The 21,068-nt window shown below is 42.0% G+C and overlaps 1 protein-coding gene across 9 annotated transcripts in view; it reads right to left on the reverse strand.

Annotated features, from left to right (window-relative positions):
• Nucleotides 1-21,068, reverse strand: part of PDE5A (phosphodiesterase 5A) — a 94,916-nt gene that overhangs the window by 55,640 nt on the left and 18,208 nt on the right. For all 9 annotated transcript variants that reach the window (XM_079990379.1, XM_079990375.1, XM_079990373.1 and 6 more), the window contains exons 2-3: nt 4,962-5,550; nt 1,662-1,751 (exon numbers count right to left, since the gene is read on the reverse strand). In XM_079990379.1, the coding sequence (XP_079846505.1) occupies nt 1,662-1,751; nt 4,962-5,546 (675 nt within the window). In that variant the 5' untranslated portion in view covers nt 5,547-5,550. The remainder of the gene's footprint in view (nt 1-1,661; nt 1,752-4,961; nt 5,551-21,068) is intronic.

Raw genomic sequence — 21,068 nt, forward strand, 5'->3', positions numbered from 1 at the left:
CTGTTTCTTTTGCCCCCGTCCCCACCCCTCACAACAGTCAGCATTCCAAGCTCACCGAGTACGTGAGGTTCTCCTTGAGCAGTGCTGAGTCTCCCCTACGCCCAAGTAGCAGACTTTTTCTATTCTGTAATCCCCAGGTTTTCCCAAGGACGCTGATGCATCTTCCCTGTTCATCTTGACTACACAGGAATAGGAGAATCACTTAACTATTGTTGTTGTTGTTGTTGTTGTTGTTGTTGTTGTTGTTGTTGTTGTTGTTCTTTAGTTGTTTAGTCGTGTCTGACTCTTTGTGACTCCATGGACCAGAGCACACCGGGCACTCCTGTCTTCCACGGCCTCCCGCAGTTTAGTCAAACTCATGCTGGTAGCTTCGAGAACACTGTCCAACCATCTTGTCCTCTGTCATCCCCTTCTCCTTGTGCCCTCAATCTTTCCCAACATCAGGGTCTTTTCCAGGGAGTCTTCTCTTCTCATGAGGTGGCCAAAGTATTGGAGTCTCAGCTTCAGGATCTGTCCTTCCAGTGAGCACTCAGGGCTGATTTCCTTAAGAATGGATACGTTTGATCTTCTTGCAGTCCATGGGACTCTCAAGAGTTTCCTCCAGCACCATAATTCAAAAGCATCAATTCTTCGGCGATCAGCCTTCTTTACGGTCCAGTTTATATGATTATTACTTGGCGGACACCAATTTCAGCAAGACTGGATTACGAGTCCAAAGGCAGGGCTTTCATAATGTTTTAACCTTGGGAGGGGGTACACTACTTTCACAATATTTTTATACCACCTTTCAATGAACATTTCCCATGTCATGCTTAGAGCTTATCCACACTTCCACTTGTCCCACTGCTTTCCCCTAGGAAAACCTGCTCTTTATTGCTAAAACAGAGCAAACACCAAGCAGGATTTCCATGGATTGATGTTTTCTCCAATTCAATGGTTTGAGAGTGGGTTTTTTCTGGAAAAAGTGAATTCCTTAGGAAACATGAGACAAGCATAAAATCTCTTGGAGCTGTGCCTTCTAGGCCTGGAGGAAGTATAGATGAGTCCTTAGATTTGACATCATAATAAATGGGATTTTTTTAACAATATAGCTCTGATGGGCAAACACTGAAAGCAAGACATCCTTTTTTAATTCTGCAGTTTCTTTTTTTCACAAATTTTCTTTTTTCAAAAAAAGAAATTCTTTCCCATTTTTCCCTTCCTTTGTTTTCCATGCTTTAGACTGTAAGCCTGATTTTATGTAGCTCATTGTATTTTAGACCTTTCTAGTAATACATTTTCTACATACACAATACTTCCTCATAATGCAGATTCAGTTGAGCAAGGGTGAAAAATAAAAGTTACAAGAAAATAGGAGTTTTATATTTGCAAGAAAAAAATGCAAATTCACCGACTTTGCCCAAAATGGCTAATGTTACTTGTTAAATGACAACACGGGGAGGGGAGGAAACTGGCTGTCTACCAATTCTGCATAGTTAACAGAGCAGGTCCAAACTGAACTCTGTGGAATCACATGCAGACAGACTTTAAATAATAAAAAGGCAAAATCAAGAACAAACCATGTTGTGCTTTGGGACAAAGCCTGAAAGCTGAAAGCGGTTAAACAAATTAGTGGAGCTGGAAATGTTACAACCAAGGAAGAGCCAGATGCCTGACCTTACCTCTTCTCTATGGTTCTTTATTGGCATACAGAGGATGCTCTGTGTCCTGTAGCCCGTGAGTTGGTCCACTTCTGCATTAAATCGGGGATCCTGTCAAAAGAAGAAAATAGATAACTATGTACACATTTTTTCAGAAACCATACCTATTTCCTAAGTTTATATGCCAATAGGATACTTGGGAATTCTAAGAAACCCCAAAAAATAATGCAAGTTTGTAATAGGTGGTTAAATTTCAGTGCAGTTTTGAAATGTCCTGTCTGCCATCTTGATTCAAAATGGCATCCAATTGTATTGAAACACAGAGGAAAACCTGCTCCTTGATCCCAGAAATCATCATGCAAAGTTTGGTTTAGATATCTTAAGAGGTGTCCAAATACATAGTGAACAGAGAGACAACACTGCAAAATATGTACCTCGGGTTAAGAACTTAATTTGTTCTGGAGGTCCGTTCTTAACCTGAAACTGTTCTTAACCTGAAGCACCACTTTAGCTAATGTGGCCTCCTGCTGTCGCCATGCCACACAATTTCTGTTCTCATCCTGAAGCAGAGTTCTTAACCCGAGGTACTATTTCTGGGTTAGCCGAGTCTGTAACCTGAAGCGTCTGTAAGCTGAAGGGCCTGTAACCCGAGGTACCACTGTAATAGGTTCTGTTTCACTGTTCCTCTTGTCAGCAGTGTTCAATTATTTACTTATTAACGAATTTCTATTTTTTTTTTTAATGATATTTATTAAGTTTCACAAAATATAACAAACTTCAAAACAACAGACAACAGACATCAGAAATACAAACGATATCAAAACGAATATTAACGAATTTCTAAGGCACATGAACATTGCAGGGCAAAGCTTTCCCAGGGCAGCACACAATCACTTTAAAACAATGGCCTGGTTTGCACATAACACTAAGCCAAACCATAGCTAAGTGTGAACATGCAAGTGTGCAGGCACTTATAAATAAAATCACAGCTACTTCACTCTTCTGTGGTCCTGCTGCTGCCATACTACCTGGAGCTAAGACATGGTTTGGCTGTGCATTATGTCTAAACCCGGGCTCATGGTATGTTTCACTCCAAACTAACTGCAAGCTATAGTCATGGTTTGGTTTTTGTCTTACTGCTCACTTTTTGTCTGGGGACAATATAAAAAAAACCCAATACTATAATCTTTAAAAAGAAAAACTGTTAACTTAAAATAGGGGGGAATAAGGTAATATAAAAAATTTAAACAGTATAAATCCCATTTTTCTTATAACAGAAAAGTCCTGATGAAATAAAAAGATATTGGGGGATCATTTAGAAACAGTAAAGAAAGGAGTCTGGTGAACATCTCAGGGTAGGGAATTGCAAAAGTTTGGAGTCACTACCAAAAAAGACCCTGTCACCCACTCATCCCCAAGTTATTTTTCCTGACATTTCCATTCCATAAAATAATGACTGAAGCACTATGTGGATCATCACCATTTGCAGATAAAGAACCCCAAATGTCACAAAGAGTTTTAGCAAGCTTACAAAAATTTGTAGAATCTCCTCCACTCCCACCCTCAGATTGGATATATTCCATAACATGCTGTTTACCCAAAGCACAACCATTTTTTTATTTTATTTTTTTCTCTCTCTCTCCCTGCAGAAAGTGAGAAAACTGAGGGAAGTGCAATTATGGCTAAATTAGCCATAGTGATGAAAAAGACTAAGCTCTTCCATTTCAGGAAAGAATGTTAAAAGTTTAGTTTTGCCATTCTTACTCAGACTGTACTTAGTTCCATACATACCTCAGAGCATAGACATATGTGCAAAGTTCACGTTACCAGATGTTACTAGAATTGCTCAAGTTTAAAGCCTCAAAAATTGTATAGCAAATTACATTATTTCCATTTCTAGGGCACTCTAAAAGTTTATGTCAGAAATCAATGTCAAAACATATCCAGAATCAAAATATCATGCCTGACAACTATAGGATGGTAATATCCACAGGTCCACAGATCTCCTCCCTACAACCCAGCCCAAAAAATAATAATCCCAGTTACAAATGCAAACCAGAGTTGACTAATCATGACAACACAAATAAAATATACCAAGAACTAGCAGAAGTGTTGGGCCTAACTTAATTCCAGTGACTAGTTGCCTGTCCATTCTGGCAAATCCCCAGCTCCACAGTTGTGGGGAAAGACACTAAGAACACCTGAATCCATGATGCATGGAAAAGGGCAACAGCTCAGAGCATCCACTATGCATGCAGAAAGTCCCAGATTCAATCTCCAGTGGCATCTCCAGGTAAGGCTTGGGGTGAACCCTGTCCACAACCCTGCAGAGCCCCTATCACTCAATGTAGACCAGCGTTTCCCGAGCTTGGGTCTCCAGTTGTTTTTCAGACTACAATTCCCAACGTCCCTGACCACTGGTCTTGGCAGCTAGGAATGATGGGAGTTGTTGTCCAAAAACAGCTGGAGATCAGAGTTTGGGAAATATTGAGTTTGATGGGCAGCTTCCTATGTTCTTACAGAGAGCAAATTGTAGACAATGGTCTAAATCAACCTTAAGAGACTGCAGTGAGGCATTTTAGGGAAGGCAACACTTTGGCATATTAGGCCCAAGCCACCTAGCACCATAAACTGTGCTATAGCTCTATTAACAGTTCAGTAACATGCTGGTGTCATGTGCTTTCCATTACCTTCTCTAACCAGAAGGCCAACTGTTGTGTTCCTCATCATGTACATTCGCACAGAATTTTCTAAATCCATAATGAGTAGTGTATAGTGGTTAGAGTGTTGGGCTAGGACTCTGGAGACCTAATCCGGGCTCAGCCTTGAAGGTAACTGAGTGGCCTTGGGCCAGTCACCATCTCCAAACCTAACCAACCTCACAGCTTTGTTGTGATGGTAAAATGGAGGGTGGGGGAGAACCGTGTACACCATGATTGAGCTCTTTGGAGGAAAGATGGGACATCTTTGGTTTGGCAAATATTCAGCTGCAGTGGAACCTCTACTCACGACCACAATCCATTCCAGAGGCCTGTCTGGAAGTCTAAATGGGACGCTGGGAGAGGCGCTGCTGTGTGCAGGTGGCGAGTGCCCGCTTCTGCGCATGTGCGAATGGCAATTGCTGCTTCTGCACATGCACGAATGGCGATCGCCACTCCTGCGCATGCAAGAACAGCAGCAAACCCACCAGTTACTTCCAGGTTTGCCGCAGACGTTGGGCGAAATGGACGAGAGCAGAGGCAGACATAAGAAGAGGTTTGACTGTAGATGAGTGGTCTCTCTGGATAAAACACACCCACCGCACAATTATTCTTTGTTTACCTCATAGGCATCTTTGATGTTCAAAGGCTGCCCCAAAGCTGCCACGTGTCCCACTATCCCTTTGTTCCACTCCAGACGGATGCCATTGTTTGAAGCTTCTTCCAAGGTGGAACCTTCAGCAACGTCAAAGAGCCTGCTGATGAGAAACTTCTCATTGGAACTGTCTTCACACACCAAAAAAAGGGAGTAGCGGTCGGCGGCAATGAGTTCATGGATGTGCAAGAAAATTTTGTGGCAAAGGGCTGTGACATCCAAGTGACTGGAAATGTCCTTCACCAATTCTAAGAGCCTTGAGCACTGATCCCCTGCATCGCTCCCAAGCGTCCGAGGTTGAAGAGGCATCTGCTCCTTCTTTTCGGAGTCCGACAAGAAACTCACGGTTCCAACACAATCCTTGACAACAATAGGCCTAAGGGGCCTGTCAAACTCAGAAGCAGAGATCTTCCTGGTTGGGGGTGTGGGATTAGTGCTCTCTGCCCGTGCGGCCTGGTGGCTGGGACAAGAACAGGCCTCACCGTGCTGCTTGGCCCCCTCTTTGCACACTGGTATGGGATGAACTCTCTCAGAAAACCATGCATTGACCATCTCTCTGCAAAAGAAGAGAAGTGCAATAAATAATGACTTCCATAAAAAAAGGAATAAATGTTTAAGGAAGGCAGATCCCCAAAGAGTAGTCTACCACCCATGCCTTCTAAACATGGCATTTTTTTAAAAAAAGATGTACACGTTGTACAGCCACATGCTTGTCCTTTGCTGAATGTTCTCCGTTTCAAGCCAACACAGAGGCTGACTTGAGCACTTAACATCTTGCGTCTCATAAAAAGGATGCATTCCCTCATCAAAAGCTAGCATCAGAAGTTCCACAGTACTTACCCTTCCTATTCCTAACGGCTCAGAACTCTGAAGGATTGCAGATTTAGAAAGAAAATAATGGCCAACATGCAAGACAGACAAATGTAAATCTGTCATGTTTAAAAAGCAAACACTAGAAAGCTTAAAATGCTGAAGCAACACCAGTTCTATGTCAATTCTCCAATCTATGTAAATTACTCAAATTCAGTGGCGTAGCGTGGGTTGTCAGCACCCGGGACAAGGCAAGTAATTTGCGCCCCCTAACCCGTGGATTTTAGCACTCGAGTGCGAGCGCCCCCCCCAGATGTTGCACCCAGTGCGGCTGGCCCCCCCTGCACCCCCCCACGCTACACCACTGCTCAAATTAATTGTGTGCTGATTTCTTTTACATACATTTGCTTTGCTTCTGCTAGTTGTGGGGATAACCTCTGAAATCCTGCCCTTTAACTACTGCAAATTATGCTCAGTGCCTTCTTCACACTCAGCTTCTGAGCTGTCAGCAGGCTACACTATGCTCTTACACTGACTGTTGCCTTCAGTTTTAAGAAACAATACAACTGTTGTGATGCTCAGTGGTACGGCTGCATGTTTGTTCCTGGGTTCCAGTCTCAGCATCTCAAGTTAAGGCTGCAAATGTTGCCTGAAGCTCTGGAGAGCCAATGCCAGTGAGTATAGAATCAGAAGTCAATTAAACAGGGAGAAAAAATGCTGTAGATATAAAAACTGTGTTTTTATATGTGGGTTATGTACACCAGGTACTGTCATTAAAGCTAATTCTTTCACTTGCCATAATCCTCAAAACAAAGTACAGCTAATTGTTGCTGTATAATTCAGTTTCTCTGCTTCTAAACAATTGCTTGTGGTAACTCAGGAACGTTACAAGGCCCAATTTTTTACAGGACTTTTATCCTTTACAGATGGTGAAGCAATGACTGCCAACTTTCCAGATTATAGTTAGAATGAAGCTTCCATGGAAACTAAAAGACTTAATGTGGAGGGAATAGTGTTGAATGATACTGAGGCTTTCAGGCACCAAGGATTTGTTCACTTGCGCCAGTTTTTTGCGAGCGAATATGAGGGGCATGATGTTCACTAGAGCTGCTTTGTTTCCCTGCCCATGAAGCAATAATGCAGCCACTGCCTGCCTGTCCCTATGTAGACCTACTAACATCACTGTGGTCATCCAGGAAGTTCCAGTTAGCGGTACCACACATTACACTCCATTGTATAGTGGAGATCTGTAAAGGGGTATTTTCCACTGTTGTCCTTTGGAATGTTCTTCACCCTAACCATAGAGGAAGCCTCGTGGGTTACTACTTTCCCAAACTTACCCTGACCGCTAAAGCTGGATTTAGTTGGTTTTGTTTTGTTTTGTTTTGTTTGTATTTACGATGCTGCATTGTTGTGATCCTTGATCAGTTTTTTTCTGGTGGTTTATGGCGATGGTTTTTAGTATACATTTTAAGTTTTTGCTGTAGACCACTTGGAGATGTTTCAATATTAAGTGGTTTACAAAGTGATATTGTTTTAATATTAAGTGGTTTAGAAGTGATATTGTTTCGTCTGCCTATTTAGGCATATAAAATAAAATTGTACATCAACGTTCTCAGGATAATGTGCTCTGCTGTATACAGGAATCCCCTACACACAGTCTTTGATTTATTTAAAAAATTAAACTCTCTTCTAACTTTAAACAAACAAACAAACAAACAAACAAATTCATATCACACCCATCTGGCTGGGTTTCCTCAGCCACTCAGGGTGGTTTCCAGCACATATAAAAACATAATAAAATATCAAACATTAAAAATAAATATCTCTTGAAATAACTAAGACAGAATGAATGCAGATGTTGCCTGGTACTGGAACCTCGGGTGCTCACCTGCTGGGAGTTTTTATATTAATGCCATTAGCTAGCTCTGCCTTTTAAATTAGCATATGTTAAGAGGTAAAGGGGATCCTTTTATCTCAGCGTGCTTTTCCTTTCTTGCAGCAGCTCAGCCTGGCTTTCCCATAGCTTACAGCTATTCGATGCCTGTTAAGAATTAGGAATATGGCAGCTTGGCTAAGCAGAATGCAGGGATAAAATTGAACTTCTTGTGCCTCGTCAGTAGCCAATGGTTACAGTCATACAAAAAGCCAAAGCATAACTTGCTGCTAAGTAAATGAACAGGAAGGAGCCTTGGACTTCAAAAGGAGGACCCCGGAAGAGTTTAGTTTCAGCAATAAAATAACCTGACTTGTAGTTGTGTAGATATCAGTCATCATGGCTGAACATAAACTCTGGAGGAAGAGCAGGGGAGAGTGGGAGCATGTGGAAGACTTCCGGGTTAGCGCCATCGCCTAATGGCGGATTCCCTCCGAGCTCCGGAGGGAATCGGCTCAGTGGGAGACGGGTCCTGCCGCGGCGGCGACGCGGGGACCCTTAGAAACCACAGGTGCAGAAGCCTGTGGACCTGGTGACTCGGCGGGCACCATTTGCGCCATCCCCGACCCGAGAAGGAGCCTTTTTAAAGGCTTCGGAACGGGGGATGGGGGGAGGCGTGGTGCTGAGAGTCGACTGCTACTCCTACTGAGGGAAGCTGCATGCCATGGTCGGAGAGCGCTGACTTCTTTCTTTGAACATTCGGACTCAAAGTAAAAGCCCGTTTCTGAATTTGGTACGATCAGGGAAGATGCAAAGAGGAAGTCCGTCTCCCCGCCTTGTAAACAACTTGAAGCAAGGACTAAATAATTAAGGTTGAGAGAATATCTCCTTTTTATTGGATAAAACTATTAATTACACGGATTGATACTGTAAGTAATTGTGCTGGAGGATAAGAGCTAACTTTGAGGGCTAAAGTTCCAAAGTCCCCCCCCCCGAGACCCGGGAGTGATCCGCGAGAGGAGCCTGCTGAGGAGACATAGAAGATTTTGACAGCTGTCAAATTAGCTGTCAAAGTGGGGGGAAATAGAGAACTTTGTTTCTGATGTTTTTGCTGGTTACATTAGCTACAATATAGTGATAAATTGTTGAAAATAAAGAAGAATTGAAACAAGTTAACTTGACTTTTGGGCTGGAAGTGTAAGGAATACTTAATAACCAGAATCCCTCTAGAGGGGGTTCAGGGACACTACAAGAATGGAAATAGGTCGGAAAATACTAGCTGACCTGGACGAGGTTGCCTTTCTCGTGAGAAAATTGATAGAGCAAAGTTATGTTTTGTCTACGGTCCAGGCAGCTGAACAAGAAAAGAAACTTGAGAAATTTGAGGAAGTGGAGAAAGAGATATTTGTTGAACAGGAGCAGCAAGAAGGAGGGGCTGAAATGCTGCAGAAGGCAAAGGAGAGCCGGAGGCCTGCCAAGATGGATGTAAAAGAAAAAAAGGACTGGATGATGAAAATTTGGTTTGAATTGAAGAAGGAGGAATGGAAAGATCTCCCTTTGTGGAGATCTGAAGATTTTGGGACGTTTGGACCTAAAAGGATCAAGAAACAAGCTCTGAGCTCCACCTTTAAATATGGAGGCCCGGCTGGAAGGAACATGGACACTTTTGGGACAGAGCCCTTCCGAGATTTGGTGGTTAACACAAAGGACTATCAAAAAAACCGGCAGATAGGAACTGAGAGAGAATTAAGAGTCTCTGACGTGAGGAATCCAGGCTGATAGCAGATGGACAATGGTCTAGGGATTGAAACCGGGAAAGGGAGGGTGGGGTTTGGGAATCCGAAGGGTGTACAAAAATATTCTGATTCTTTCTATTATTATTTTTTGCTTTGTTATTAATATAAAAATGGGGAATTCGTGGAAGGGAAATTGGGTCGACCTTAGAAAAAGTCTTTAAGCATAATGATCAATGTACATAAGTTAAAATATGATATATAAATTAAATTAAGTATAATAACAAACTAGGGTTAAAAATTAGGGATAAGAACTTGTTGAACAAATATTTGGACATGGAATACAAGAAGGGGAGGCGAGGGGAAGTCGTAGAAAAAAGTTATTGAAAATTAGGATTGTAAATGTTGAATGCTTTTTAATTCTGTCTTTTCTCTTTTGCTCTTTCTTTTTTCCTTTTTTTGGGGGGGAAAGTTGTTTTTGGTTTCTGTGTATTATTTGAAACTACAATAAATATCATTTTTTTAAAAAAAAAAAAAGAGAGAGTGGGAGCATGTGAACCCAAGACCAGAGGCGGCTCCTTCTTGCTCAAGTGTGCAACACTAAACCATGGTTTAGTGTTACATGCCAACATGGACACAGTGTTTACTTTTGTTTTGTTCTGAATCCTCAAACAAGTTGTACCAGAGCCTTGCAGGATCAGGAGGTAATGCGATTCATTACAGCAACACAATGCAACACAGCACACCACTTGGCCAGTCATGTTTCAGAGACACACATTACATCCACACTGTACATTTAAAGCATATTTAATGCACCCCCCCAAAGAATCCTGGGAACTGTAATTCGCTGGGAATTGTTGATTAAGGAGGGCTCTCAGGATTCTTTGGAGGAAGCCTTGTTATTTAGAAGTATGGTGTGGAAGCGTCAACAGCACTACTGTTGCAACCAGATACCTTGGTGTGATTGTTCAGGCTCTGGACTTTCCATATTTTGCACACAATCTAAGGAGCTAAATGTATAACTCTAGTAATCTGGAGGACTTCTGGTCTTTATTCACTGTCTTCTTCCAGAGAGCCTCTATAGCCCAAGAAACACGAGAATGTCAAGACTGACTTGCTACACTGCAGAAGCTTGCATTATGCAGAAGATTGTGTCTGATAATGTCTACAGAGGCAATCCAAAGAGGAAGTAAATAAATTAATTTAAAACAACACTGAGAACATAGAGGCAGACAGGGAGACTGATTTAATCAGATCGAAGTCAGGGGCAGTGTTCGCGCAAAAATGCCTCCTTTTACAGGATTGTCAAACAATGTGATTCTCGCCCGCTGCTTGTGTTATTTTTAAATAAGGCAAACAGTGTGATCAGTTTGTTAGAGTGAGAATACCAAAAAAGTACCCTCGTGCGAAACTGTTATTACTGGCGCCCTAACAACTCAACTCAGCTTCCAACTATCTAGAATGCAAGAGTCGTGGCTTCGCCCTATAAGGGATTTCTCATTGTTAATATGGAGAGCACAGTAAAACCAGAGATATTGAAGGTCAAGGCTGCAAACAAAACACACAGATGTGTTTACGCAGCTATTTTTGTTGCCTTCTGATCCCATGCTCAAAATACCAAAAGGAGCAAAACAAGACTTAAAGGTTGTCCAAGTGAAATATTTCAGAACGGACCTCTCCGTTGACTGCGCTCCACCACCAGATTCATCAGGATCCTCCCTCTCGCAGGAGTAGGCAAGAAAATCTGGGGGGCATCACACCAACTACCCTGTACCCTCTAGAGGGAGAGATGGGACTGCATGGCCTCTCCATCGACTCAGCTGAAAGACTAGCAGCTTTTGGCTCCTTCTCTCTTTGAAGTCTTTCCATTCCACTACAATAACTCTGTAACACCTTGGAAACCATGGCTCTAACTAAGGAATCCTGGGAGCTATAGTTTGTTACAGTTCCTGGGAACTCTAGCTCTGTGAGGGGCTCCTAACAACTCTCAGCACCCTTAACAAACTACAGTTCCCAGGATTCTTTCAGGGAGCCCATGACTGTTAAGGGATGCTTTAAATAAGGATGTATGGTGGATGTGACCTAAGAACCGGTGCCTGAATCTGCTTTCTTCTTTCTCCCTCCCTATCACATTTCCTTTGGTGTCTTTTTACCTCAGGGAACATTTTTAGCCCAACAGGCCAGGACCTTATCTCCTGTTGATCATCTGATGCCATAGTGTTATCAGTAAATGACACCTGTCAAAGTCCATTGTGCAGTAATTCCCAAACACCTGGCAACCAGTCGGTTGTAAGCCTAAAGTCTGGGATTATCGTATTACCATACTTTTCTGTGTATAAGACTATTTTTTTTTATTCCAAAATCATGTTCAAAATTAGAGGTTGTCTTATACATGGGTGGTGCATTGTGGAGCTGTGGATAGATTGCTGCTGTGAGTTGGAGATTGTCGTTGGTGGCTGCTGCAAGGGCTGTTGTTGATTGGCTGTCGCTGCGGCAACTGGGCTGTCGATTTGCTGCTTTCTTCAGCAATGGGACAGAGGATAGGTTGGTCTGGCGATGTACGTGAGGGGCGGGTGAGCGGGGTGGTTTTTTTGCATTTTCACCTTTAAAAAGCCCAACAACTCTTGCCCCCCCCGAAAAAAAAGCTTAACAAAAAGCTCAACAACTTTGGGGAATCTCTCCCCCCCCCCATTTTCTTAATTTTGAGTCCCCCAAAATAGGGGGCGTGTTATACACCAGGGCGTGTTATACATGGAAAAGCACGATATTTATGTATTACTTGGTAAATGTATAGCCTACCCTTCCTCTCAAGGGAATCCACTGTAGCAAACACATGAACAATAAAACAATTTAAACATATTGAGACCAATTCCAGTAATCCAATATAGTTTGCAACTGTATCTGTAAACTGCTCTTGCAGCCTTTTTCAGCTGAATAGCGATGCAAAAATACCTTTAAAAAAAAAAGAATGATGGGAAAAAATACTTTGCTTTTCTGTTCACTGGAAGTAGATTGATCATCATTCTAGTCTATTAACACAGTGCATGTGGAATGAGTGTGTGGAAGTGAGCCCCAATGTATAAATGGAATCTATGTCCATACAAGCTGGTTATATGTGAGCTGTGTTCAGTTGTTCAGGTTAATGCATGGCAGCTGAAGGCGGGGACACTGTGTGAAATCCTGCTCCCCCTCCAACATCCATTCACTCTTCATGGATTAACGTATGAAGAACTCTTAATTTGTCTCTAATGGGGGAAATGGCACTACTAACCACATCTGCTCAGAAACATCTCATTGAACTCAATAGGGCTTACTCCCAGCCCGTTATGTGGGGTTAGGATTGCAGTCTTTGACCGGAAAATCAATGTTAAAAAAGTGATTTGCTCCACCATATCTGCAAACCAGGAGCCCATGGATGGAAATGATTACATTTGCCACCTATTTGGAGGGAACGAGATTCCTGAATGCATGGGCAGGGACTGGCCCTCCCATCTCGTTTCCATAGTGAGCAACAAGAAAGCCCCACTGAATACATGAACCATCTCTGCTGGATTGCACCTGTAAGCACTGAGGTTGATATGCACCAAGTAACAGACAAAATATAGGAAAATCCTGCTCAGAAAGAGCAATTAATTCTTATGGCAAATTCTTTCAAGCACCGTTAAATGCCCTTCCCCTTTTCTTTCTTCTCTGAGTGTAACTATAACTACTCAAAATATACAATTTGATCACCTATACCTGATGTCCTCCAGATATATTTGGACTACAGCCATACTCACTGGGGCTGATGGGAATTGTAGTCAAAAACATCTGGAAGGTACCAGGTTTGGAAGGCTGAACTAATTCCTAGCATGAGCTAATCTCAAATGGCACACACTCACACAAGCCGACTAACAACCGTATATGGTTTTCATGCCCTAGAGTTCAGTCCATGGCCGTTACTTTGCAGGAATAAAATATGCTGCTGATTATGACTTATGAGAAATCACAAGACATTTTGCCAACAGTCAAAGCAAGAACAGGAACTTGCTCTGAAACCTTTCAACAAAATCACATATGTGCCCATTGCATAATCATCGGTCTCACACAGGACAAGGAAGAAAGTGCTAGTTGGTCAGCGCAGGATTCCCCTTTTTATATCTTCCAAGGATTTTTTTTTTAACACACACCGTTCATCATGTGCATTTTATCTCAGATCCAAGGTTTACAGCAGGCAGAGGCACGTTATTATATTACAGAGCAAATCTACTGTAATTATGGGTCACTGCCTGCTAGAGCACTTGGTACAGAGCTCTGGAGATGGCAGAACGGAGCCAAAAACCAAAATGTTATTTCATAGCCTGCAAAGAAAATGACCACTTCTATGAGATGGGTTTAGCTTCTTGCTTGTTTTATAAACTGTGGATGCACATGCTTGGATATAAGATGCAGAGGATGGAGCACTGGTCTTGAAATTTGTTTTTAAAAGAAATTCAAATCCCCCTTCAGCTCTATCTCATCTTGGGCAAGTCACTGTCTCCCTGCCTAGCCTACCTCAGAGGGTTGTTGTGAACTCTCGGCTCCTTAGTGGAGGGGAGGAACACAAATGTAGCTGTATATATTTTCAAACCATTCTCAGGGAATCTTACAGCTACCTGACACAAAATTAAATTTCTGTTTAGGGCATTTTGTGATTCCTTGACCTGCTTGTCACATGTGACAAAAGCTCATGAACATACAAAAGGAAACCACTGTCAATTATGACATACAGCCATTTGTCATGTGACATGGGGCTTCCAGAAGACACTTCTGGATAGGATTTGTTTTCTTGAAATTGCTTATACTGAGATCTTAAAATGGAATTTTAAAGTGCAAACAAAAATTAGTAAAATCAGACCTTCCTAGAAGCAACATCTTAGGGAATCCTACTATGATCCTCAAATTTTGTAAGTTCATAGTCCTCACAGTTTCTGAGAACTTGTAAACATGGCAGTGTGACAAAGGGTGCAAAGCTAAAAACAATTTTAAATGCCATCAATCTACTGGCCTCCTGCTTGCACCATCACCATAGCTCTCTATAACCATTGGAACACTCCCAAAACATTGGATTGCACTGTACATATAAGTATTTTGCAATTTCAAATCTCATTTTTCAAAAAATGCTAATCTAACGTTTTGGAAAAGATAAACTTGTGATTCTGCATAGCTGGGAGTTATTAATAACAGGACTAGCATAATAGAAACCAGCTATAATCTTCAGTACTGAGAGAAAGAATACCACACTTTCTGGCACAAAAGGGATTGAATTCTGACAGGGACACATCTTCGTGGCAGTGATGCAGTGGAGGGTGTGTGTGTGTGTGTGTGTGTAAGAGAGAGAGACACAGACAGACAGACAGACAGACAGAAACTACCGGTATATAAAATCTGCTGGAATTTAGGACTCATGATAAGCTCCTGCACTTCAGATTCATGACTACACCATTGCTTCTTGCTAAAATCTATATTTCTCATTCCTAAATTTCTCATTCTTTTTGATCAAAAGAAACAAAAGTGATAATTCATTAGCATGTCTATTCTCCCCCACCCTTAATAAACTTTTTCAATTAATGGAAAAGTAATTTCCATAGAATGCAAACTGAGTTGTAAGGTAACTGATGGTCAACAACCAAAAGCTGAACCAATTTCGTGTTTGAATACGGGTGAAATGCCAAATATATGTGATATTCCAGGTACAGAGTGTTGATCCTATCAAGGCACATTTTGTGCCAATTAACTAAATATAAAATGTGATTTGCAGTATTCCTACCCCTAGCATGAATTCAGTTTGGATTTGCCCTCAAAGAATGTGCAAAACTGCATCCCTATTTCCAGTGCTTTTTTCTGGGGGGACGCAGGGGGACGCATACCCCTAAACATTTTGTGAATCTTTGTACTTTTGTCCATTTACTGTATTTATTTCCCCCAATTTGAACTATAAAATGGTGATTTTCTTGAGTCATTATGAGAGTACCCCTAAACATTTTATTTTTTTTAAAGAAAAAAAGCACTCTCTATTTCTACAGATATTTTCTCCTTCCTGCAGGGATGGGCAGAAATATCCACATATATTCAGGCAATTGTTCACATAGCTCTTCAGATCCAAATCAGACCCAAGTGAATAGAGCACATTCATTCATAATGAGATGAAGGTTGCATTCAGACATGGGGCTGTGTTACTTTGAAGAAATGGAGGCAGTGAGAAATTTTACTTTCTTGGGCTCCGTGATCACTGCAGATGGTGACAGCAGTCACGAAATTAAAAGACGCCTGCTCCTTGGGAGAAAGGCGATGACAAACCTAGACAGCATCTTAAAAAGCAGAGACATCACCTTGCTGACAAAGGTCCGTATAGTTAAAACCATGGTTTTCCCAGTAGTGATGTATGGAAGTGAGAGCTGGACCATCAAGAAGGCTGATCGCCGAAGAATTGATGCTTTTGAATTATGGTGCTGGAGGAGACTCTTGAGAGTCCCATGGACTGCAAGAAGATCAAACCTCTCCATTCTGAAGGAAATCAGCCCTGAGTGCTCACTGGAAGGACAAATCCTGAAGCTGAGGCTCCAATACTTTGGCCACCTCATGAGAAGAGAAGACTCCCTGGAAAAGACCCTGATGTTGGGAAAGATGGAGGGCACAAGGAGAAGGGGACGACAAAGGATGAGATGGTTGGACAGTGTTCTCGAAGCTACCAGCATGAGTTTGACCAAACTGTGGGAGGCAGCGGAAGACAGGAGTGCCTGGTGTGCTCTGGTTCATAGGGTCACAAAGAGTTGGACACGACTAAACGACTAAACAACAACAACAATACTAACACTTCTATCCCAATTTCGAACACTCCTTTAACACCACAGTTCCTGTTACAACATGGAACCATGGGGGTTTTTTTACATATACATTTGCATGTTTCACTAAATTTATTTTACACCACGTATGACCCAATAAACATCACTGGACATGTTGCTACTCCCTCAGCATTTATGCACTTCTGTTCCCCCACATGATTCACCCATGTAAACTGCAGAAAAACTGTATGATGCTATACTGCCTAAATTTTGTCAGTTTTACTCCTGCATTTTTCTGGTTTAACACAGTTGCAAACAGATTCTTTGGTGAAAATACTAACAAAGAAATAGCTGCCAAATTCCACTATATTCTGCTAGATTTGCAAAGGTGGCTGTTTTGTTGTGTGAAAGAGCAAATAAAATGCAGAAATTATCAAGTACAATGGCGGACTTTGGGCTCTCAAATATTAGGGGCACCCTGTGCAACACTAAAATTATGCTTCATTCTATAGCATAGTTGTGGTGCCCCATACAGTGTGATGCCCAGTGCAGCCACACCTGTTGAGACACCCTAAAACCACCTGCATCGTGTAAAGAAACATCAGGAAAATGGAATCAACTGCTGTCTGAGATGCAAGCTGAAATAAAGTGATTGGCAGCCAGAGAAGAATGACAGACCCAGAGACAAGGGCATGTGTGTCGGAGGGCATGTTTGTACCCTCCCAGATAAGGGTTTTCGAAATTGCACTCCCTTCTCAGTCCCAAGTGAATCCAGACCCTTGAAGAAAACAGCAACATATTTTCAGCTCCAGCAGCATATTAGGGACGCTTATCTACTGGAAGGGACGCGCTGTTTTTGCTGCAGAAATGAATATGCACAGTTATCCGTGGCCTCCTTACACTTCCACACAGTGCTGAACATCTATTTTAGGAGCTAAGGTGAGGGATACTGAATGACTAATGAAACTCTTATTAAAGTGAGATGGTTTTCATTCATCATCTCATCGAGCAATCTTTAAGGGATGTCTTTAAGAAAGATCCTAGTATTCCAGTTTACAGGTAAAGAAGGGTAAGCCAATAATTTTGCTGGCAGTTTTTTGCTGGCTGAAAATGCTAAAAACCCAGATCCAGAACATACTGCTAGATCAGCCTTTGCCAACCTGGTACCCATCATCTGTTTTGAACTATAACTCTCACCAGCTCCAGCCAACACAGCCATGCTGGCTGGGGCTGGGAACTATAGTTCAAAACATATGGAAGGTATCAGATAGGCAAAGGCTACGCCAGGGGTCAGCAACCTTTTTCAGCCGTGGGCCGGTCCACCGTCCCTCAGACCATGTGGTGGGCCGGACTATATTTTGAAGAAAAAAATGAACGAATTCCTATGCCCCACAAATAACCCAGAGATGCATTTTAAATAAAAGCACACATTCTACTCATGTAAAAACACCAGGCAGGCCCCACAAATAACCTAGAGATGCATTTTAAATAAAAGGACACATTCTACTCATATAAAAACAAGCTGATTCCCAGACCATCCGTGGGCCAGATTGAGAAGGCGATTGGGCTGCATCCGGCCCATGGGCCTTAGGTTGCCTACCCCTGGGCTACGCTGTATCAAAATGGTTGATAAGGTCACAACTCTCCAAGAACTTCTTCTGAGCAAGATCTATGGACTCTGGGGGTCCAGAGCTGTACTACTGTGCATCCTGCATATTTCTGTGGGCTTTCAGTAAAAGAACTGCCTTGTCATCATGCCAAAGAACAGTCCCCTCCTTATAGCTCGTACTGAGGAATGCTAAACATTCAGGAACACAGATCCAGTTTCCAAAGCAAGCCCTGCTCCTGGTGTGATCTCATGGATTCTTATAAAGTCCTGTTAATTCAAGTATGTCGTATGGCCTTTTAAAAAGGAAAAAAATAAAACGGGTTTCTAAGATAATGGCTTTAAGCAGTATCTTTATACAAAGTAATTCCTCCCAAAGCTCACTGAATACTTTTTAAAATATTGGGCTTGATCCTTCCCATGTTCTCTGTGCGTGGAACTGCTTATGTACACTGCACTTTAAGCCCAAGTCCAAACAACTGTCTGTTCACTAAAGAAGGAGGGGCTGTGATCCCAAACCTCTGCTGAACACGCCCCCCCCCCCCCAGTCAAGGAGGCTTTTTAAAATTACTGTGAACACACAACCCACTCCGCACATGTATAGCCTGGAAAGAATCACACCCAAATTGTTTATATAGCTTAAACTTCAGTAGGCCCTGTTATAAATACAATGCCGGAGCCCTCTCTTAGTTCTCTTAGGGTGAAATAAGTTAAATGTATTACAAGATAAACATGAGCTGCAAGTGACAACCGTGAGCAGAAAGATAGAAAGTTAAAACAAAACATGAAGGCGGTGTCCCTCTGATGCTGAAGATGCCATTTGAAAAGTACACTGTTGGGATTCTGATATTATAAATTCAAAGCTGCACTCCTATCTACATACTTGGGATAAAAGCCCCAATGAATATAATTAAGCCTACCTATGAATAATATGGATGGGATCAGAATACATGAACTCTCGGCAAAACTGTTTCAAAATTGATTGCAGAAGCTTTTCTAGACAAATGAGGCTGACACATGCCAAGGATTAGAACTCAAGAACACAGAGGTTGTACCCATTACCTGGAAGAAAGCCCTATGAACACAGTGGAACATACTGTTGAGTAAACCCAGATTGGACTGGGTTTCTTGAATTTTTTATTTACCCATAAACAAATCACCATTACTATGTTAGTAGTTTGGAGCATCTATCCCTGACTCCGTCTTCACAATCATTCACGTGACTGTAACCAAGCCTAAATGTACATCACTGAAATCACACAAGCAAATATGAGCAGTATGCTGTGGATATTTTAGTCTGCAAATGTTACGTAAAAAATTGCATGGTTTACTGTATTATTCTTTGATGTTTCCCTTCCATTGAAATTATATAATAGGCAGTTTCAGCCACAGCAGATAGCGGGACAAATAACATAGGTTTTAGGAGACATGCTAAACAGGACGTAAATAAAAAAATGTGTCCCAGGAACAGAACATTGGAAGGGTCCTGCTGGATGAGGCCACTGTCCCATTTTGTTCAGTGTTCTGTTCACACAGATGCCCCATGGAAAGCCCACAAGCAGGACCTGAGCGGAACAGCACTCTCCCCACCTGTGAGCCCCACAAACAGCAATTCGGAGGCATAATGCTTCCAAGAGCAGAAGCAGAAGAAGAACATAGCTATTGTGATTAGTAGCAATTGACCATTTATGAATTTGTCTAACCTATTTTAATGCCGTCCTCCTTGATCGCTACCCATAGTTCTAGCTATGTGCTGTGTGAAGCAGCATTTTATTTCATCTGCCCTGAATCTTCCAACATTCAGCTTTGCTGCATGGCTCTGAGCTCTAGTGTTACAAGAGAGAGAGGGAGGAAGGAATTCTCCCTATGCAAATCCATAGTTGTGTAAGGAAATCTTTTTGTAAGCACCTGTAGGTCAATTGACAAAATGAAACTCTTTGGTAAAATTGGTTCAATCAGTTCTCTGAATAAGGGTCAAAAAACAATAGTAATTCACACACAAGAAAGGTATCTGAATTCTCAGGTGAGCCCCAAATCTTGCAGAAGTACATAATCCTTTGGCAGTGGTGGGGAAACAAAGGTGGGAGGAAACCCCTAAAACAGTCCAACAAAAACTGAGCATACTCAGTGGACACAGAATGTTGATGGTAAAAGGTAAAGGTAAAGGGACCCCTGACCATTAGGTCCAGTCGTGGCCGACTCTGGGGTTGCGGAGCTCATCTCGCTTTATTGGCTGAGGGAGCCGGTGTACAACTTCCGGGTCATGTGGCCAGCATGACTAAGCCGCTTCTGGCAAACCAGAGCAGCGCACGGAAATGCCGTTTACCATCCCACCGGAGCGGTACCTATTTATCTACTTGCACTCTGACGTGCTTTCGAACTGCTAGATTGGCAGGAACAGGGACCGAGCAACAGTAGCTCACCCCGTCGCGGGGATTCGAACCGCCGACCTTCTGATCGGCAAGCCCAAGGCTCTGTGGTTTAACCCACAGCGCCACCCGGGGTTAAAAAATGCCTAAAAACTAGGAGGATTGGGGAATGGAATGGAGTATCTTGAACAGGAGCATTCCAAGTCACAACACTTTTTTTACAGGTCCCATTTGTTGTTTAAAAATTTACATTCCCAACTTCTCATAACTCTACTCACCAAGCTGTTGTCATTTATAAGAAAGCATGTTGCTATCAGAAGAAAAGGACAAGCTCTGCCTCCCATAAGCCATCAATCAGTCCAGCTAATCAACATGGAATTCAGAATTGCTGCAAAAATCTAGCATGTTTATACAAGCTGCTGAACATTCGCTGGACATATCTGAATACTTTGCCAGGAGCATTTGACCTTGGACTATATCGGATGCATTGACCACAACTTTCAAACTGCCTCCCCCATGGTATTATCATGACTTCAGTATGAGACATTATAAAATGCACAAATAGGTATCTTTTTAGAAGATTATTTAAGATGGAAACACACCCTTTAATTTTCAAACAGTTAACTTTCAAACAGATATACAAAAGAGGAACCACCTTCCACATTTCACAGCTGTAAGTTTATAAAATAACTTTTGCAGATTGATTTCCACTAAATTTAACATACACAATTTTTGTTAACAATTCTGAACTCACAGTAGAGCCTTACAGGGTGTTTCTAAACAAGCCCTAAAGTTAAAAACAGGAGACTGTGATCATGTTAGGAATATGGTATAGCATTTTACTTAAGCTTTAGCAATAACGTATCTTTACGGCCAA

The sequence above is a fragment of the Podarcis cretensis genome (assembly GCF_951804945.1).
Source record: "Podarcis cretensis genome assembly, chromosome: 9".
Lineage (NCBI taxonomy): Eukaryota > Metazoa > Chordata > Lepidosauria > Squamata > Lacertidae > Podarcis > Podarcis cretensis.